The 21,690-nt window shown below is 51.4% G+C and overlaps 1 protein-coding gene across 4 annotated transcripts in view; it reads right to left on the reverse strand.

The window, feature by feature from the left end:
* Window positions 1–5,466: 5,466 nt before the first annotated feature.
* NOD2 (nucleotide binding oligomerization domain containing 2) overlaps window positions 5,467–21,690 on the reverse strand; it is a 34,990-nt gene continuing 18,766 nt past the window's right edge. For 2 of the 4 annotated variants that reach the window (XM_032854499.1, XM_032854502.1), the window contains 8 exons: window positions 19,749–19,832; window positions 19,445–19,528; window positions 17,095–17,178; window positions 15,017–15,100; window positions 14,207–14,290; window positions 12,205–12,288; window positions 8,488–8,571; window positions 5,467–6,594 (listed from right to left, as the gene is read on the reverse strand). In XM_032854499.1, the coding sequence (XP_032710390.1) occupies window positions 6,522–6,594; window positions 8,488–8,571; window positions 12,205–12,288; window positions 14,207–14,290; window positions 15,017–15,100; window positions 17,095–17,178; window positions 19,445–19,528; window positions 19,749–19,832 (661 nt within the window). In that variant the 3' untranslated portion in view covers window positions 5,467–6,521. Of the gene's footprint in view, window positions 6,595–8,487; window positions 8,627–12,204; window positions 12,289–14,206; window positions 14,291–15,016; window positions 15,101–17,094; window positions 17,179–19,444; window positions 19,529–19,748; window positions 19,833–21,690 lie in introns of those variants that run through there. The other 2 variants (XM_032854500.1, XM_032854501.1) reach the window with 2 other exon arrangements.

Here is a 21,690-nt window from a genome sequence, read left to right on the forward strand (position 1 = left end):
CTTCTCAGTAACACGATTAACCGTCATTTCTGAGACCCTACCCTGTGCTCCCCAAATGGCTACCACAGGCTACCTCTTACTTCCAGCCTCACAAAATTCAGTGTTGCAGATGGTACTGCCCGCTTAGTTAGCCTCTCCACCCCACAGAGCCAGAAGGGAGCTCCTGATACTCCTCCACTCCCCCTGAAGTCCTTCTGCCTTCCCCATCCCAGGAAATGGCAACTCCTGGCTGTTCATGCAGCTTGCCATGCTTCCAGGCATTTCCCTACTGTTCCTGGGATAGGGGCGTTCATAACTCCAAACCAGGGAGCTAATGAATGAGCTCCGAACCACGGGGCTAACTGCATGGGCCTTTTCTCCATACAGCCCGGCCTGGTGTTTCAGTCCATGGTGGGTAGAGAGTCTGCCTTTCCAAGGATGTGCTTGTTTCTTAGCAGTGGGGGTGGTTGGGGGGTGGGTCTCCAGGTGCAACTGAACATGCTCTCTGGGGGCTTTTACTCCGGTCACCCAAAAGCTCTTTTTGATAAGATAAAAGTGATTACTTTAATCATCTTTCCCCTAATCCTGCTGAACTAAAAATACTTGCTCCTCTCTTGGAGCTATTTGCTGTTATCAATGATAAATGATGTCTGTGTGATTTGAAAAACATACCCACAGAGAAAAGGGGTCTAAGGCTCTTCATTGGGACTTCTGTGCTACCTCTGGGATCCCATTTGGGACAGTAAACACATTAAAAATGATCTCACGTGGCAAGAAAACTTCCTCCCTTAGGAAGGAGACACTGATGGTGTCAGGAGAAAGGCAATTCGTTTTTAAAATCTTTTTTTTTTAAGATTTTATTTATTTATTTGACAGAGAGAGAGATCACAAGTAGGCAGAGAGGCAGGCAGAGAGAGAGAGGAAAGGAAGCAGGCTGCCTGCTGAGCAGAGAGCCCCATGAGGGGATCAATCCCAGGACCCTGGGATCACGACCTGAGCACCAAGCAGAGACTTTAACCCACTGAGCCACCCCGGCACCCCTTGTTTTTATAATCTTGCCCAACTTCTATGTTTTGCTTTAAGCAGGTTGATTCTCCGTTAGGTTTACAAATATTTGAGCATCAGTTATGCACTAGGCACTATTCTAGCCCCAGAGGACTCTGCAGCAAGCACAGCTCTTGTTCTTCTCATGGAGCTGACATTCTAGGGGAAGGAAGAAACACACGTATGTCAATTGGCCTGTGCTGGGAGGACACTAGTAAGCAGGGCTGGGGAGCAGAGAGTGGTTGGGGACTACTGTTGGAGGTAGACAGCTCAGGGAAGGGGTCTCTTGATGAGTTGACATTTGAACAAAGACCTACAGTAAATGAGGAAGCCAGCCAGGCCACTGTCTAGGGAAGAGTGTTCCTATAAGAGGAAATAGGCAGGTGCAAAAGTATGGACACAGTTTGCATGGTCAAGGAGCGGCAAAGAAGCCGTGTGCTGGAGCGCAGGGAACGGGTGTCTGAGTGGCAAAGGGGAAGTCCATGAAAACCCCAGGGGTGGGCCAGGGGACCTTAACTTTCACCTTGAGCTAGATTGGGAAGTTCTGGTGAATTTCAACCAGAGCAGTGGCTCATCTGACTTACCTGTTAACAGGCTCATGTGTGGGCTACAAGCCAGCCAGTTAAGACACTAATGCAGTAATCCAGGCAAGGCAAGGGTGCACCCCTTAGGAGGCCCTTCTTTCCTGGGGGTGGAGGGGAGACGGTGAGAAGGACAGGTATGTGGAACTGAAGATGTCAAGAAGGATGTTGTTCCAAGTAAAAATGGAAGAGGAGGGATTTTCTCGGTGATTGATAACGGAGGGGTGGTGATGCCTAGAGGATTGAAATTTGTGGATTATTCCAGAAGTGATGATAGGTGGGATTAAATCTGGAGCCAAAAAAAAAAAAAAAAAAGGAATCTTGGAGAATCCAATGATCTGGGATTGCCAGTCTGCACAGCTGAAGGCTCTCCCCATGTAATTCTCCAAGGGGCATCCTGGGCAGGTCATTCATGACCTTGCCGCTCACCTGGGGAAACCTGCTACCCAGGGCCCGGGCCTCTGTGCTCCCTGGCGTGCCGGCACTACCAGCGTGTGCCATCGCTGTGTGCTTCGCCCACTGGGCTGCGCCCATCTCCTGAGTGGGGATGGAGGCGTGAAGATGTGTTGGTGCAATAATGAAATGATGCTGTATGTAGTCTCAACTCAGCCTGCTCGGAATGTGATTCCACCTCCCACACTTTCTGCGGGGTATATTCGTTCCAGTATCTGGTTTTGGCACTATGTGGGGGGGGGGGTAACACTCAGATTGACATTTTTTTTTCTTCTAGGATGATGGTGAATATAATTGAAACTCTGAAGCTCTTTTAAAAAAAAAATTCTCCTACTCTGGTACCTTTTTTTTCCCCCTGCACAGAAGAATTATGTATTTTCAGCCATAAATCTGGAATGTGTCTGTTCCTGTTCTGCAAAGTGATTTCTGGAAGTCGAACTAACTTGTTCGCAAGTTACCTGTCTGGGCCCAGAATGCTTTTGGTGGATCTGCTGGACTTTGGAAATTTAAGAAGCTTCTACTCTGAGCTCTGACGGCAAGGACATATCTAGGTCCCAGTGGCACCCTTTGCTGGGCCCTCTTGAACTCTTCTCCATAATCTCTCCCTGGGTTATAACCTCCGGGCCCAATGAGCCCATCCCCCTTTAGAGGTTGAGGACACTCATGCTGTTAAACCTGGCAATGACCTCTCCCATGGGCTTCAGATTCGTGGCATAACTTGGTGTCTCCACTTGATGTCGCTCAGGTATCCCAAACTTGACAATCCAAAACAAAGTCCCTCCCACTTCCAAGCTTGCTTCCCATCTGTCTTCCCAGCTGACCTCCAAGATGGTGTGCCCCAGTGACTCAAGTCAAAAATCGAGGGGACTTGAATCTCCCCTCCCCCTCTTCTCTCATCCATTCCATTTGTTAGCCTTTGGGAATCAACTCCTAGGATGTTTCTGGAATCCGTCCTCTTCTCTCCACCTTTGCTGACACCACATTAAAACAACTGCCTCTCTCACCTGCAATAGCTTCTAGGTGGTTCTGTCTACTTTTTCTGCTCGTCCCTCCCTTATGCCTTCCAGTCCCTTCTCCAACCAGGAGCAAAAGAGGTCTTCTTTAAATGTCATTGGGTCACATTTGACCCTGCTTAGAACTCTGCAATGGCTGGTCACTCTTCTAAGATCAAGCCCAAGCCGTTGACCATGGTCAACTAGGCGCTTCGTGAACTGATCCTACCTACCTCTCTGAGCCCATGTAGTGACACTCGCCCCTTAGTTTGCCTTAAATATATTTGTCTCTTGTGGCTGCTGTGACAAATTACCCAAAACTTGGTGGCTTAAAATGACACCAATTACTTCTCTTACAGTCCTGGAGGCCAGAATCAAAGTGACAGCCGGGCTATGTTCTTTCCACAGGTTCTAGGGGAAATTCCATGTCCTTGACTTTTCCAGCTTCCAGAGCTGCACTCCTTGCCCCCATGGGGCCCCATCTCCCACCTTCAAATCCAGCAGTCTAGCAACTTCCCTCAGTGATCACACCGCCTTCTTCTTCTGTGTCAAATCACCCTCTGCCTCTCTCCTATAAAAACACTTTTAGTTACAAATACAGCCTATGTAGATAATCTAGGAAAATCTCTCCATCCCAAGAACCTCATCTTTTTTTAAAAAATTCTATTTATTTATTCGTGAGAGAGAGAGGCAGAGGCAGGGGGAGAAGCAGGGAGCCCAATGTGCGACTTGATCCCTGGACCCCAGGATCATGACCTGAGCCAAAGGCAAATGCTTAACCAACTGAGCCACTCAGTGCCCCAGCCAAGATCCTCATCTTAATCACATCTTTATTTTTATTTTTTATTTTTTGAGAGAGAGAGAGAGAGAGAGCTTAAGCGGGGACAGGCAGAGGAAGAGGGAGAGAATCTCAAGCAGACTCTCCACTAAGCAGGGAGCCTGATGTGGGGCTCAATCTCCCAACCCTGAGATCATCACCTGAGCCAAAATCAAGAGTTGGACGCTTAACCAACAGAGCTACCCAAGCGCCCCTAAATCATATATTTAAAGTACCTGTTGCCAAATAAGGCAACAAACTCAGGTTCAAGGAAGGAGTTAAATATTTGGGGCCGTTATTCAGGCTACTACATGTACTGGGCTCTTTTCCATGACAGGTCTTCCTGAAGCTTGTCCTTGGTAAACAAGCCCCCTGACTCTTGGCAAGGCCAGCCCCTCCTCATTCTTAGGGTCCCAACCCTTACCTGTCTCTGCTCAATCCCCAATCTGAAGATTCCCCTCTATCTTGAACCTTCCTCTTTTTTTTTTTTTTTTTTTTTTTGAGAGAGAGAAAGTGCACCCACGTGAGTGGAAGGGAAGAGCAGAGGGAGAAGTAGGTGCTCCACTGAGGGGGGAGCCTCACATGGGGCTCGATCCCAGGACCCTGGGATCATGACCTGAGCAAAGGTAGACACTTCACCAACTGAGTCACCCCGGCACCTCTACTTATTTCCTTCCTAGCAGTTACCACAGTGGACCTTATTTTCTGTATCTTCCAGTTCACTAGTTTTCTGCCCACCTCTCCCCTCCTCACCAACCTAAATGCCTTGAGGACCGGGATCGTGTCTCTGTTGTTCTTCCACCGATGCTCCTACCATATCTGGCCCATAAATCATTGCTGAAGGAATTTCAGGAAAATGAAATTTACAATCCAAGATGTTGCCAGATGCACGGACTGCTGTGTTGACTCCTCAGGGAAAGCTGGCCTAGTCGATCCCCACCTCCCTCCCGATCTTCTGTCTCAGAACAGTGGACTGGACAGAAACGAACACCACGAGCAGAGGGCCCACAGGCAAGCCCACACGCGGGAGCCCACGGACATGCCGCCGCATTTCGCAAGCCAAGCCCACAAAACCTGGCCAGGGAGCGGATCTCACTTTGGTGAGGTGCCCCCTGAGCTCATTAAATGCAGCTGAGAATTATTTCAGCAAGACCTTCCCAGGAGGCTGCTTGCTGAGAAGAGCTGTTCCAGAACCTTCTCCATCCTTCTCCTGCTAAAGACTCCTGGAGCCCACATTGGCCTTGCCACCCCTCAGGGCACCATGAGACTTCCGCACGGCCTCAGACTTCACGCAGGGTTAGGCCTTTCTAAGCCGAAGCCCAGAGCGTTTTGTTTGCAGGGCTTAGTTCTAAGAATTGCCTTTGCCCTAAACAATAAATGTTCTGGTCCAAACATCATTCTTCCCTCTCCAAGTAAAAAACTGCTGCTTTAATATCTGACAACGTTCAGGAATTTTTTTCTTTTTTTAATATTTGGTCACAATGAAGACAGCTTGGGTGGGGGGAAGGCTCTCCACCGTTTTCTTCGCTATGACTATTTACAGTGTAAAATCCGTGGTTGTATTTTTTATAAAAAACAAACTGGGGAGAATAAAACAAAGTGGTTTGTAAATATTAACCAGTGTTCACAAATAATAATGTTTAAGTAATAACACTTGCACAGCATCTGACAGTTTACAGAGGCTTCAACATGCAACATTTGGGGGAAAAAAAAAAAAAGTCCGGGAAAACATCTGTCTTATAAGGAAAAGTCTTTGATCTTGCCCCTGTAAACTTCTGATCCATAACTTTCTATCACGTAACACCGAACCACCTCTTTTGAATCTATTTTGGAAGTCTGCTGTCAGAGTCCCTCTCCCAGGCACCAGCCAGAGCCCTGGCAGAATCGCTCCAAATCCTGGCCAGGACTGATTCCACAACACTGCGTTTGGGTGGAGAGCGGCTTCCAAAAGCTTAACTGAAGACTAATTGATTTCCCCAGAAATAAAAGTGTGTGTGCGATATCAGCTGTAGTGTGGTCTTATTTTCCTTGAAAATCCAGAATGTCTGGGGGAAATAAGTGGCTGTCACGTGTCCCCTTTCAATAATGTCTTAAGTATCGGGAAGGACAGCAGGTAAATTATAGACCTTCCCACCCTGCATTTGTGACTCTAAATATCAAAGCTGAAAACATCGAGTATTCTGAATCCTTCCCACGTGCAGGGGGATCCAGAACGGGGAGAGGGGCCAGATGTGGGGAACAGCCTGGAGAGATGACCACCCAGGAGTGAAAACCTGGCAGAAAGTTGCGTCCTGAGTCCCCCTCCTCATTGTGAGTCAGGCGGGAAGGGGCCTCTCCTGCGGATCCAGGTCTCGAACCCACAAGGATACGATAACATCCATGGGCCCCGCTGTCCTATGTCAGATCAGCAGAAGGCAGGGAGGAGCTGCCCTTCTGCTGCATTCCGTGGACTGAATCTTGGGCAGAACCGGACGCAAAATCGGCTGCAGAAAAGTTTGCTCTGAAGGACCCTGTTGCTCCTTCCTCTGCTGAAACAGAGATGACCCACTCCGCCAGCCCTGACCTGGGCAGGACACGGCTCTGTAATCCAGCTTTAGGGGTCCAAACCCGCAGCCTGCTCGCAAACATGCTGAGATCAACATTGGCCCCCAGGCTTCACAGCAAGAGTCTGGTGTCTCTCTGGCCGAGCCTCTCCACTTCCTCAGCAGAGAACGAGTTGCCTCGGAGCCTAAAGGGGACAAAGCAAAGAGAGGTTCGGATGAGTGCTGAGCCAGGATGGTGTTTTGTTTTTTTTTTTTTTAAGATTTTATTTATTTATCTGACAGAGGGAGAGCACAAGCAGGTAGAACAGCAAGTAGGGGGAGAGGGAGAAGAAGGCTCTCCGTTGGAGGAGAGAGCCCGATGTGGGACTCAATCCCGGGAACCTGGGATCACGACCTGAGCCGAAGGCAAATGCCCAACCCACTGAGCCACCCAGGCGCCCCAGGATGGTGCTTTTAATGGGAGGCTGCTACTTTCTAAACCTGGGCCTCGATGGCCTGGCCCTTGGGCCCCGCTGCAGCCCTGCCCTGCTGGCGTTAGCCTCGGTCCACCCAGGGCAGCTCACAAAATCATTGCGTGTGATGAAGCAAGACTTTGTGACTGCAGAGAAAATCCACACCAGCCCCAGTCGGCCCCAACTCTCCAAGGTCCACGATTCTTTTTAAGGCAACAGCAGAATCTACCAAGAATGCAATGAGCAAACCCTCATGCCCTCCGAAGTCCTGCCAACAGGTGGCAAATAACATCAGAACCCTTAAAATATCAACCCGATGCTGGCTTCTTCCCCCTGGACGCAGAATGTGACATTTCCTATGACCATGTGATGGTTAATACAAACACAGAAACAAAAACCCACGCTCTGCCCAGGACCCGAGGACCTCACGGTCTACCAGGCTTATGTAATCATACGGAAAGGAAAAATCTCTTCCCGGGGTAGACTCCGACAAGTTTTTATTTTTAACTTCATCATCCAATATGTATTGTTGCTGTTGCCTTGATATGATTTTTGAGGGAGGGACCGGTCCGTCAGCATATGCAAAGCAGGGGTTACAAGTTTGCAGGGACGAGACAGGCAACATAGAGCAGTCAAAGGAGCCTGGTGCAGGGCGCCAGGCTTGCTGGGTATGGGATCGGCATGAGCTGCTCTGCCCAGCTCAGTGGGGTCAGCCCTACTCTACTCTGCTTACTTGCTGGCATTTCCCGTGGGGACCCAGAGTTGGAAGCCTTGGGAAGAAAACTCAGAAACAAAGATTTCCATGGGGGAACCTCCTAGTTTTGAAAGGTTGGCTTGTAGCTCAGTGCCTGAAACATGCACAGTGAGACATTCACGCGTTACACGCCAAACCAGGGGAAATCTTTGTACTTACTCTGGGAGTGAAAAATACATCCGTGGAAGGAAGGAACATACATCTCTGAAGGTGAGACTCAGTGTTTTTTCCAAACACATGAAGGAACATGGCTTTTAATTATAAAGATCTGGAAACACTGTGCAGCAGCACCATCCTCCCCCCATCTACCCCCGGCCCCCAATGTCACCTCCACCCAGAGACAACAGCCCTGACCTGAGAAGGCAGGTGCAATGCCCCCAAGTTCATGTGTCCATGTCCATCTTCCACCACACCCCTTCCTACACTGTCACCGGGAACGGAAACCTTCCTGAATACTCAGGGTTTAAAAATGAATGAAATGGGGGCGCCTGGGTGGCTCAGTGGGTTAAAGCCTCTGCTTTCGGCTCAGGTCATGATCCCAGGGTCCTGGGATCGAGCCCCGCATCGGGCTCTCTGCTCGGCGGGGAGCCTGCTTCTTCCTCTCTCTCTGCCTGCCTCTCTGCCTGCTTGTGATCTCTCTGTCAAATAAATAAATAAAATCTTTAAAAAAAAAAAAAATGAACGACATGGTCCCTGCTGGGAAATGGGAAAACATCTTCCCCAGACAGAAATTAGATCCACTGCAAGCAGAATGGCATGGGATGTCAGAGCCCAGAGGGAAAATGCTCAGGTTCCCTCTTTCTCCTGGCCCCATTTTACAGATTGGAAAAAGGAGGCTCAACGAGGTAAAGGGGCTGGCCCAGGGGCCTTACCAGACTTCTAGGATGGTGTCATTCCTTTCCAGGGCCCGCAGGAGGGCTTCTGCCCCAAAGTAGGTGATGCAGTTGTCAGACAGCCTGGAGAAGAAGACGGAAGGGTGAGCTTCAAGGATGCTCGGTTCTCCTCTTGGGCCTGTCCGATTAAAGGCGGCTTTGGGAGGGGGCCAGCCTACAGAAGCCCACCTGCCCCCTTGACATGTCCCTCTTCTGTCTGAGATTCCCAAAGAACTCATCCACAAAGGCTCAAGGCCCCCAAGGAAATGCACCCCTCTCTCCCCGGATTCGTGTATCTAGTCAAGTAGCTACTCCCTTTGGAAGGCGATCTGGCATGAGGGGTTAAGTATGTGTGTTTTACTCCCTGGGTTCCAATCCAGCTTATACTGCTCCTTTTTGGATTTCCAGCAAATTAATGCCAACTTCCTTTAGGTCTTCCTCTGTAAGACCTAAAAGAGCACCTACCTTGTGGAATTTGAGTTAAAACAAAGGAATGGGAGCACCTGGGTGGCTCAGTGGGTTAAAGCCTCTGCCTTCAGCTCAGGTCATGATCCCATGGTCCTGGGATCGAGCCCCGCATCGGGCTCTCTGCTCAGCAGGGAGCCTGCTTCCCTCTCTCTCTCTGCCTGCCTCTCTGCCTGCTTGTGATCTCTGTCTGTCAAATAAATAAATAAAATCTTAAAACAAAACAAAACATACAAACAAACAAAAAGGAATGGTGGTGCATTTGGCCCCGTACTCAACTGATGGGAAATAATCAATAGACGGCAATATTTCCATTTGGGGAGTAGATGGGGGACACAAGGACATGGATTTGAGCAAATACAAGGTTGGCAGTTGGGAGGGGAGAAGGCACCCTGTTAGGGACAATGGGGGAAGAGCCACTACCCTTTGCCGTTCTTTTAGCTCACAGCTTGGCCTTGGAGACATCTCCAGGAAGTGTAGGCCTCCTCCAGGATTTCAGGACCATCCAGGAAGCAGCCCCAAAGCCAACACTGATAATAACAAGAGCCAGTATCTGCTGAACTCTTACAACGCACCAGCCCAATACCTTCCTCAGTAACACTCACGACCCTAAGAGCAGGGTCCCCTTATTACCCTCCTTTACACTCAGTGCCACTGAAACACAAATCCACAGAGAAACAGTGGGTAATGTTGGAGCCGGGGTCCAAACGCAACCCATCAGGTACTGGAGCCCTTACACTGAACCAACGTTTTGTAGTCACTTTGCCTGGAAAAAGAAGGAAGCAGGCCTTTTTTTTTTTTTTCTTTTTTCTTTTTTCGTTCTTCCTTTTTTTTTTCCCCCTAAGATACATAAGAAGCTTGCTTTTTTTTTTTTTTTTTAAGATTTTACTTCTTTATTTGAGGGAGAATACAAGCAGAGGGAAGGGGCAGAGGGACAAGCAGACTCCTCTCTGAGCAGGGAGCCTGATGGGGGGCTCAATCCAAGGACCCCAAGATCATGATCTGAGGCAAACTCAGATGCTTTAACTGACTGAGCCACTCAGGTGCCCCAGGAAGCTCGCTTTAATGGGGAAACCATGAGGGATGATGGGATTCAGGGGTGCTTCATTCTACCAGGCAGCGGGGAACAAAGCCATCTGCTATCCCTGGCAGCCCATGGGGTCGCCTGGGCTAAGTCTGTGTCGGTGACGAAGGACAAACATGCCAGGTCCACATCTGGTTAGTACTAAACTAACTAAGGTACTACTGCCAGACCCCCTCCCCCATGTGCAAAGCCTGGCGTCCCCCCTTAGACAATCCAGGCATCCCCCAGTCCTCCCAGCTCGGTTTCACCCAAGTGACGAGTGGAAGTGTTTTCCCCCAAACATTTGGCAACTTCCTCGCCCCTGCAAAGCAACACAAACAAGCATTGCCAGAGTGGCTGGCGGGCTGGCGGCAAAGCAGACACTCTCCCAGAGGCAGCTGTCTGCCCGCCTCTGAAGCCGAGTGTGTTCCATGGGCCACATTTGCCAGGGCGGATGCCACCCTTCCTATCACACAAGGAGCTGTCTGAGGCGGTCCCTTTCCAGTAAGACCATTCGTACCCCAGCAGGCACGGTTCCATCCTCAAGAAGCCCATGCACCAGCAGGTGATGACCCCTAGCTGGGCTCCTCCTCACATCCTTTGTCCCTTTCCTGGGGGGGGGCGAGGGGAGGCCCCACCGAGCCCACCACTAGGGGTGGCCACCACTTCTGGCCAACACTGCCGCCCTCCAGCTGGTGGCTCCTGGACCCTCCGCAGGACCTTCAACCAGAGCCTACCCACCTTCACCAGCCTTCTCCACCACCACCAGCCTCATCCAAGTTTCCTTCATCTCCTGCCTGGAAGACAGCAGGAACTCCTGCCTTGTCTCCCCACTTCCATCTTACCCCTCTCCCATCTGTTCTACACAAAGCAGCAAGTATGATCTCGTTGTGATGTAAATCAGATCATGTCACTGCCCAGATTAAAATCCTCCCAAGGCTTCTCAATGCCCCTAGAATAAAACCCCAGATCCTTCCCATGGCTCTAAGGCCTATATGCCCCACCCATCCTGCCCCTTCCTCCCTCCACCCTCCCCTCCAACCATGTAGGCCCTGCCTGCCCTTCCCAAAAGCACAAAGCTTTTTTCTGCCGCAGGGCCTTTGCACTTGCTGTTTGGTCCACCTGGGGGGCACATTCCTGAGACCTCAGCATTACAAGAACAATAACGTTTCTGGTTATTCAGGTTTCAACTCCAATGCCACCTTCCCAGGGAGGCCTTGCCCAGGCAGCTGCAACCCTGCCCCTCCAGATACTCCCAGACACATCTTTCCCTTGAATTCTCTTTAGAGCCCTTATACATCATCTTGTATATCTGCTTACTTGTTCATTATCTGCCTCTCCCACTAGAACCGAAGAGCTAAGGGGGCTGAAGCCTGCTCTGTTCTTTCCACCACTCTATCCTCGGGGCCTCCAACAGTGCCTGGCACAGTTAGTGTTCTGGAAATACTTCTTGCATCAAAACATAAATGGATGAATGTAGGCATGGATGCACAACAAAGAAATAAATGAATGCACCCATGAATAAAGGCAAGCGTGCTTGCCTGCACAGCACAAGAGAAACCACTGGCAATGATGGAAGAAGACATCTGCCTGAGCCAAAGATGACCTCGCCCCCAGAGAGGGGGCAGGCAAGTCCTGTAAACCCCATAGTGGATGCCATCGGCAACCCATCCATATGCCCTCAGCTTTCCCCTCTAACTCCAGGGCCTGCTTGCTGGGAAAACCTCCACTCTCTGCCAGAGGACTTTCTACAGACCCCCAGCGTGTACTCGGCCATGTGCAGGGCAAACCGGAAGCTCTAGAAAATTCATATTCCCACAAGCACATGGACGCAGGACAGGCAGTTGGGGGATAAATATCCCGGCTGCCTCGCTCCTTGGTTGGGGAGGGGTTTCTGGAGCTCCCCAGCAGGTCTGAGCCCCCGCTGCCCTCGGTGATAAGCAGGATCATAACTGCTTGATGACACTCTTGTTCCTGGGTCCATGTCCTCCCCCATGTCATGTCACTGACCTCTCAGCATCGTGAGCTTGGACCACCTCCCCAGTAAACAACTCACATTGGAATCCCCCTCTGTGTCTGGGGGATCCCTGAGTTAGCCTGGTGGGAAGCTGCCCAGATTACTCACCCACCCCCAGCCCCCCTACCAGGCCAGTCATTGTCATCCCGGCTTTTGCTCACAGGGTCCTTACTTCAGAACTTTCAAACTTGAATTCCTCTCAAGTCCTTCGGCAAGAGAACACACACCTTCATCCTGGAGACGGTTCTCCTCCAGGCTGGCAAGAGCAAGAGAGAAAACCCGGTTGATACAGTAACGTTTATTAGGGAAGAGGAGGTCAATAAGGATTAATCTGCCCCCCCCCCCCCAGTTAGAAAAGCCGACTTCTGAAAAATCTACATTTACAGAAAAAGTGAGAACAGGGAGAGTTGGGGGTGAAGGTTTTCATTCTGGGGGTGTCTCTGGGAGAGAATTCACCCCAGGCTTCCTCATGTCCCAGTGACCTAACAGCCATTTTCCGTTTCTTATTCATGGAAGCCTTATTCTATTTGGGCAGCCCTGTGCTTGATTCAAAAACAAACAAACAAACAAACAAAAGCTGCATTTCCCACTCTCCACGATGGCCGTGTTGGCCAGTGATGTCCACATGGCCAAGTGCTGGTGATGGGGCTTCTGGAAGTCATCTTTCCAAGACAGAAACCTCGGTTGCCTGTGCCTCCTACCCTTCCTGGATATACAGACTGAATCTGGGGACACAGAAATAGTGCTGCAGGTACCAGAAGCCGTCTGGTGACCATGAGGCACCCAACCTTGAAGCCACAGACTGAGGATGTGAAGGGACAGACAGACAGCGTCTTCCGGCCCCTGCTGGCCTGCTGGAGCCATTACATACCAGCTCCACGCCCCCCTGCCTCCAGACTGGTCCAACGTGAAGATGATAAATCCTTTACTGGTCTGAGCTCCTGGACATGGAGTTCTTCCTGCCCTACAGCCCAGCCATGTCATCATAACTGATACACCCAAGGGTGAGACCTGCCTCTAACGAGAATTTCCAAAGGGTACAGTCAATCAGGATATAACCAATGGGATGTCAGCAGAGCTACGGAGCCCTGCTGAAGCCAAGGCCACTAAAATATCCATTTTGTGACAATGATCTGAGGTTTCAATGCCCTTCCACTTCCTGGAGAAAGCAGCATTTGATCTCCCTGATACAATCAGGGACTGCCCAGAACACATCCTAGGAAGACCAGACTAGTGGCATCTAAAGGACGGGAAACCTAGAATCAGTTTCAGGTCAGCAATGTAAGTACAATTTCCAGTTCACCTTTTAACTTGCTCCAAACCCCACTCCACCTTCCAAGGTGACCCTCACTCTACTTTCCAGTATTCTTAGATACTCGCCTTAGAAAAACAGGGCGCCTGGGTGGCTCAGTGGGTTAAAGCCTCTGCCTTCAGCCCAGGTCATGATCCCAGCATCCTGGGATCGAGTCCCACATCGGGCTCTCTGCTCAGCAGGGAGCCTGCTTCCCCCTCTCTCTGCCTGCCTCTCTGCCTACTTGTAATCTCTATCAAATAAATTTTTAAAAATAATTAATTAATTAAAAATTTTTTTGAATTTTAAAAAAAAGAAATAACAACACAGGGACACCTAGGTGGCTCAGTCGGTTAAGCGACTGCCTTCAGCTCAGGTCATGATTCGGGGGTCCTAGAATCGAGCCCCACACCGGGCTCCCCAGTTGGCGGGAAGCTTGCTTCTCCCTCTCCCTCTGCTTGTGTATCCTCTCTCTCCATCAAATAAACAAATAAAATCTTTAAAAATGAAAAAAAAAACATTTTGCATACAATAACATATGCTTTACCATTCAAAGCAGTCATCCCCTCAATTTACTGTGTCCCCAGATCCATTCGGTAAGAAACCTGGGATGCAGGTATTGTTCGATGACTTGCCAGAGATCACAGCGGGCCTGGAAGCTCAGCTGGCTGGATTCCAGAGTCTCTGCACCCCACCATTACACCTCACGGAGGAAGGACACAAACCCATATGCTTCATGCCACCCGGACAGAGAGAAAGACAATCCCGAAAGCCCAACTGCTCGATTATCCAGCCCCGTTTTTTCCGTTTCCATGGAGGAGACCCAGGAATGAAGAAAGGCTGTTAAATGCCTCCCCAAAGCAGGGGATCCCCCCCAACTCACCAGAGTTCTTCCAGTGACACGTTCTTTTCCAACATTAATGCTAAGGCTTGAGCCCCCGTGCTGCCAATGTTGTTGCCCACTAGGCTGAACGAAATCAAGGATTGAAAACATGTCAGGGCGGGGAGGGACCACAGAAATAAGCTTAGCCAAGAAGGGCAAAATGCACATGTATGGCCCTAATCCCTAGTCCGTTTCACCTTGGACATGACTGATTGATTACCCTGCTCTCCTTCGTGAAGCCCAGGAAGCAGCCTTAGACTCCTTCCCGACATGATGTCCTGGGCAGACACTAATAATGGACCGGAGTTGGTCCTTGAGATAAAATACATCTGAGGCAGCCCCAAATCTTCAACTTATAGATAAGGAATCAAGACCCATTTTAGAATTTTTTTTTTTTAATTTTTTAGCGAGAGACACAGAGAGAAGGAGAGAGAGAATGGGGAGGGGGAGAGGGAGAGGGAAAGAGAGAGAATCTTAAGCAGGCTCCATGCTCAGTGGAGAGCTGGACATGGGCCTCGATCTCCCGACCCTGAGATCACTACCTGAGCCAAAATCAAGGGCCGGATGCTTAACTGACTGAGTCACCTAGTTGCCCTTGAGAATCAAGACCCTTGAGAGGAGAAGGGATACTCCAAAGTCACCCAGAAAGACTCAACTGTCCTGATTCCAAATCCAAGGGTCTTTTTTTCTTAGGGTGGGGGGAAGGGGTAAAAATAAAGTTGAAGCAAATGAAGGATTTTCAAATCTGGCCCAGGTTCCTCCTCCCTCCTCATGCTGGCTCCCCACAGCCATGCAGATCCCGAAGCTTACCTGAGCCACCTCAAGCTCTGGTGATCCCCCAAGGCTTCAGCCAAGGCCTGGGCCCCCTCGTCACCCACCTTGTTGCCCCACAACCTAAAAAGGGCAACAGATTCTGTCAGTCAGTCCGTGAGTAACTGCTATGTGTTCTAGACCCGCATGAGGAGTGCCCTCCCCCTCTACGTCCCCGGCCGGAGGGGCTAGGACCACCCAATTCCAGAAGGGTCTCAGTGGTGCTCCTAGATCCCAGCACAGTGGACCCACCTCCACATTTTTGGAAGGATGGCCAAACTACATTTAGACGTTTTTCAGCCAGATTTACAAACCATCAGATTTAAAGAACAGGAGTGCATGCCCTCAGGGACAGGGAACTCCTTCTCAGTGACAACTTAAAGGGTTGTGACATTTTTCCTGAGCTTTAGGTCAAAGCAGTTTCCCAGTGACTGCTACTCCCAGGCCCTGAACTACCCTCCAGGACCACCCAAAACAAGTCTCACTCTTTTCCCACAAACCAGCTCTCTCTCTGCTCCTCCCTAGCGTTCCCCATTCCTAAATGGTGCCAAACTCCTTCACTTCCACAGTTGTCCCCCCTCAGACCCCCGGGGTTGGGATGCATGTGTCCCTTTTCAAAGGTGGCACCCAGCTCAGACCTTGAGACCTGGCTGTTTTACACACGGAAAGTAAGCCCAGACCTGGCTGGGCACACGGGAGCAAAGCTGGCCAAACTAAGAGGTTCATTGCAATTTCATTCATCGGGTAGATATTTCTTGAGCCCTGGCTATGGACCAACACGGCTCTGTGCCCCAGGGAGATTGCAGAAAACCCTGTAACAGCAAAAAAAAAAAAAAAAAAAAAAAAAAAAAAAACCCTGGAACAACCTCAGTGCGTCTCAACAGGAGCCCCAGTTAAATAGATTATAGCCATCCAGCCCAGGGAATACTAAGAAGCTTGTCCTTCAAAAATGAGGTCATTAGGGTCTGAAAGATTATCGTTAAGCAAGAAGGAAAAAAACCAATATTAAGAACAGTTCGCATCAGAGGACAGCATCGGGAGGTTTGAGCACAGTGCCTGGTCCAGACAGGTGCGTTAAGAAACACCTGTTGAAAGAGAATGCACCCCTCTCTCCAATCCACTAATTGTGACCCCAAGCCCAGAGAGCTTGGTAGGGCTGGGGCTGCCTTTATGCTGGACTCCATGGGGCTCAGCATGCAACTTGGAAAGGAGCTGATCTCTCGAGCTTGTGGGCAGCTCGCCTGCCTATGAAATGGGTTGGGCCCTAAGGGTTTAGTCTCTCTTCTTTAGAGCCTTGGGTCCTCAAACTCCCATTTCTTATCCAACAGACCCTAGCTCATGCCAGGGGAGGCAGGACAGGATGGGGTTGCTGCGCGGATGCCATCCTGGGGCGGGGGGTGGTCACTCTGCCTGGCAACCAAAGGAAACCACCTCCCCACCGACCACCGCCACCCCAGCAACACTCTCTTGGGGACCTGTGTTCTGTGGGACAGCCCTCCCAGCGCGCATCTGACTCATCTGTCCTCCCTGGAAGGCCTGGCCCAGCCCCATGGCAACGCTTGTTCTGAAGGACCTGGCGAAGCCCCCCTCCCACGCTGGGGCCAGTCTCCAGCCCCGTCCACCTCCATCTCTTTCCTTGCTTCTCGTCTCTGGCTGCATAGCCTCTGTGGAGCTTTTTAAAATGACCGATTCTTAAGCTCCACACCTTGGCATTACATTTAATCAGTCTAGGGAGGTGCCCAGGCAATGGCATTCTTCAGAGGCTCCCAAGTGGTTCTGATGGACACACGAAGACGAGAACCACTGCCCTGGCCCCAGCAAGGCCCAGAGGGCTTCCTGCGGCCACTGGCTCATGGGCACTGCTCACCACCACCACCAACCCCCACCACTGCCACCACCTGACATCCTGAACTTCCTGTTTATTGAGTGAAAGACAAACACCAAAGCAGCCAAGGGCCACCCACTCTCTCCCACCAACTCTGAGGCCTTCTGGCTGAAATGTGTCACCTATCTCTAAGTCCCCCCACCCCCCCCCCCCCCCCCCAACGCAGGTCCCTCTGACCCAGAATCCGACATACCCCAAGAACTGCAAGGAGGCGTTGGCTCTGAGCCCCTCGGCCAGCACCTGGGCTCCTGTGGCAGTGATGTGGTTATTCCCCAGCCTGGAAGGGAAGGCAGGGAGGCTAAGAGAGCGAGGGACAGGGGGATGTGAGTGCCCAGAAAGCCAGGGGCTGGTGGGGACAACGTGTCCCAGACACAGAACATGGAGAAAAGCTTTGAGGACCTCCCTATATGACGCAGGATCCTGTCCTCTCGCTCCTGCCCGCCCAAGGGAGTGTCTGTGCTTTCCTATTCCCGTTTGGGGGAACTTAGTAATAGTTCCTGCTACTTCAATTCCCAGCTGCAAAGGGAAAGAAGTGGGGGAAACCTGTTTTGCAAAGCAGTGTGACAGGTACAGGCAGGAGGCACAATAGGCAGGTGTCCTCAGAGGTGGTTTCCCCAGGGGAGGGAGGGTGACTCACTGTCACACCTTTTCCTCCCGTGTCAGCCACAGGCTGGGGCTAGACTCTGTGTTCCCTCAGCTTTCCTGGGTCCACTGTGGCTGGTGGGAGAATTCACCTGTTCTGGAAAGAGGGCAGGCCCAGGCTGCTGGGAGAGGGAAGGGGAACCCGCTGAGCAAGGACTGGAGGGGGGAGGCTTCAGCCACATCTAAATTACTCTGAGAGTTTCAGGGAGGGCCCAGAACTCTTGCTCACAACCCCAGGCTTCCTGGAATTAATAAAACACTTTCCTCTTTCAAGAGAACTTTCAGACCTTTGAAGCCACTGTAGCTCACAGTGCCGTAGGGAAGGCAGCATCATCCCCTTCAAGAAGGAGCGTGGTAGCCTCTCATACGTCTGACCACAGGTCCTGTAACTAAGGGCCCTGCTGCTGGGCTGGGAAACCCAAGGTCACCTCTGTACCAAGGCCCGCTTCCCACAGATGGCTCCCAGCCAGTGACCGGGAGACCTGAGACCCATTGGGCAAACTCGGTGGGAGGATTGGCTGCCGCCATCTTTGCTCTCAGAACTGCACGGAAAGCCATGACACTTCCTCCCAGCCCTCTTTCCCTCCCTCTCCCCCTCACTCAGGGCCAGACCTGCCCTGTGGTCTGCTGACTCCCCCAGCCTCCCCCAGCACCCTCCCCTGCTGCTCCTCATTGGCATTTTCCCCGACAAATTTCTGGCACATCTAATCCCTCCTCAGAGGCCTGAACTACCGATGGACATACATACAGAGAACTTTCATGATGATACTCCATCTTTTAGCCACTGAGCTCACTACTTGAAATATTGACTCTATTCTGTCAGCTTTCTACATATGTTAACTCATTTCATCATCGTAACAACCTATGAGGAAGCTATCATTATTATCCACGTTTTACAGAAGGGGAAACAGAGTCACAGAGACACTGGGCAGACCCAAGGTCATGCAGCAAATGAGGATTCGAATCTCAGGGACCCTGGACCCAGACCTCGGTTGGTCTCATTCCAGAGCCCCATGCTCTCCACTCTCCTGCTATTCTAGCCCAGAACCCAGGCCTCAAGTTTGCATGTAACACCTTCCCGCTACCCCACGGCCCTCCCTGGCCTCTGGCCACAGCAGGTCTCAGGATTCTAAGTCTCCGGGAGCAGGTGGTGGTGGCAGAAGAGAGTCCTTTATACAAAAAGGCCCCTCTGGGTTTGGCCTCAGTAGCCCGGCCTAAGCCTGAACTCCACAGTTAGCAATTTTTAAATGGCAGCTCCCATCCCCACACCCAGCCCAGGCCGTAGAAAGAACGGATGAAAGCAATTCTTGGCTTTGCCTTCCTTCACGGACACATAAATCCAGGAGGCAAGGCATTCCCAGAGAAAGAGAGAGCGAGCAAAGCCAGGCCGAGCCAGTGGCCAACAGGAGAGGAGATTTCATGGTCTCAGGAGAGACTCCAGTTCAGCCGGGAGGACCAAGAGCAGCAAAAATGCAGACATCAGGGACTGGAGTACAAAGCCGGCACCCACCAAGCGCTGACAGGACCTTCTGAGAGCTTTTCGATGACTGGCTGCCACCACCGTGATGACAGGGGACTTGTGCACGGCTCTGCCCACAGCTCTGTAACCCCAGAGAGCTCATGACACTCTTCGACACAGGGAAGGAAAAGGTCCTAGAAACCCTCTTCAGCCCCGGGGGGCTGAAGGTCAAAGGTCAGGAAGCCCTCAGCAGAGCCAGTCTGGAATTTGCTTGGGAGGTCAGAGCGCTGGCAAAGCTCTGCTCCGAGGGCACACTGGCCCTGTCTGTAGCCAGGAGATCGCCAGCCCAGCAGAGGCCAAGCCAGGGCCAATACCAGACCAAGTGGGCTCAGCTGGGCAGAAGAAAGGCAGTTTCCAGGGACTAGGAAAGGCCCGTGCTCACCTTAACGCCAGGAAGTTCTGCTTGCACGAGAGGAGCCTGGCCATGGAGGGTGCACAGCCATCGGTCAGTTTGTTGTTGAAGAATCTGGAAGGTTCCAAAAAAGAGGAGCCGTGGTGACAAAGCACAGCGGTCAGTGACCACCCAAGCTCAGGGCGGCCGGTTCCCTCCGCACAGGAGCTGCCCGCACCCTCTGACCAGGGGGACACCCCTGGCGCAGCTCACAGCCACTGCCCCCATGGCATAACCTGGAGCATGGCTGGGGGCACGAGGCCCCGACCAATGTCCCCAGCCAAGCCCAACTTACGCTAACTTCTGCAGCTGCTCACAGTGCAGGGCACGCTCCACGAGCTTGCAGACGCCTCGGTCTGAAATGTTGTTATCCCGCAAGCTGAAAAAAAGACAAAAAAAAAAAAATCTGAAAAGGGAGTGGATGAGAGAAAAATCAAAGAAGCAAGAATTCGCCCCCAAAGAGATTTTCACTCAGGCCCGAGAGTGCCGGCGTCTGGCCGGTTTCTGAGAAACACCGTAGGCCCTGAGCACCCCAGAACTGGGAAAAGCCCCATCCCTGGTCAGGGTGCTGACATCAGGCCCTGGGAGGGGGACGGCGCAGCAAGCTGGGCGCCCATAGCTCCTGTTAAAGAACACTGGGACCTGGGGGGGTGGGGTGGTCACTGGCCTTGCCCGAGGCACTGTTTTCAGCTCTGTAACACAGAAATGATCTCCACAGCAGCCTCACGGAAGGAAGTTTCCGGAAGGTTCCAAGGTGGGTGGGCACTAGCCAGAGCCTCCCCCAGAAGGTGATGGTGGGTACTGGAGGGCAACACCCCCCGCCAAACTCGCCTGATCACCAGATCTTCAGAAAGCATCTCTAGAATGCAGACTCTCAGACCCCTTTCCTGGGTGGGGGGGACGGTGGGGCCCCAGGATCTGTGTATGGTAACAGCTGTGCCCATGATCCCCATCTTCAGGCAGATCCCAGAGACCCTAACTTAAAGTTTAACGACCTGGGCTCTGGGATCTCTCAGTGGAAATTCGGATCCTTAGCAGCCATTTCTATCTGGGCTATTTGCTGTTCCCTTCCTCTGTAAAAGGAAAAGGATGGCATTCCCAGCCCCACCTGGATGTGGAGGTCAGGTTTAAAGAGACAGTGCACGTAAAGTCCTGGGAGCACCCGAAACGGGTAGAAGCTTCCCTATAACCAGGACAGCTCGTGTGCATATAGCACCTGATGCGTGGGTGCTCACCTAAGCACTTCCCAAAAGTAAAGGTATTTAAACCTCAGGAAAGCTCACTGCGTAGGTACTATTATGATGTCATTCAGGGGAAGGAAATTGAGGCACAGACAAGGCGAGTGACCACGCAAAGGTCGCTCAGCGCCTAAAGCATCAGGGCTCCGAAAGTCTGGCCCCAAAGCCCACCCCTGAGCACGACATCACATGCTTCTCTCCCCCTTATGCCTTCTATGGGCTTCTAGAGCCCCAATGTTCAGGCTGCAGGTCATGACCCGTTGGTGGGTCATAAAATCAACTCTGAAGGTCTAGCAGCATTTTTATTAAAAGGGAAAAAGAACAGAAGAGGGCAGAAATGTATCTGAGTTTACACAGGAAAGCCATTTTGTGAAGTTTTTGTTTCACTTTTAGATGGCTGTGAGCCTGCTTGTACCTTCTCTTTCACGGTGGGTCACAGCCAAAAAACCGTGAAAGCCCACAGCTGGGAGTCAGAGCCAGGGTCGAAAGGAACCTAGATGGGGACACTTTGTAGACACGTTTCCTGGAGCCTGAGCGTTTCTGTTGGCATGGAAACATTTCAAGTGGGAGAGAGACAGTGTGGCTATGGGGGAGAGGAGCCCACCCACCCCCATCCACTAGCCTCTGTCTCTGTCTCTCTCTGGCACACATGTGCGCGCGCACACACACACACACACACACACACACACACACACAGGAAAGCCCCAAGCAGCAACCTCCACATCCTTTCCCCACCCACGCAGCGCTGGCAATTTCGGTACAGAGAGTAAAGAGCAGTAGAACTTGGTGAAGGTCTTTTATGGCTCATGGAAAATCAAGCTGGTTCCTACAGACCACCCTAGACCCATAGAATGAGAATCACTGGGGACAGGTCCTAGAATCTGCATTTCCAGAAGCTCCCCTGCACCTATAGGCTGAGCACTGGAACCAGACCTTCCTCACCCTCCCCTGGAAATAGAAACAGACCTTGAGCCTCCCCTCAGCCCTTTGACACATCCC

Source organism: Lontra canadensis, unplaced genomic scaffold (assembly GCF_010015895.1).
Source record: "Lontra canadensis isolate GAN:19392208 unplaced genomic scaffold, GSC_riverotter_1.0 scaffold8, whole genome shotgun sequence".
In the NCBI taxonomy this organism is placed as follows: Eukaryota; Metazoa; Chordata; class Mammalia; order Carnivora; family Mustelidae; genus Lontra; species Lontra canadensis.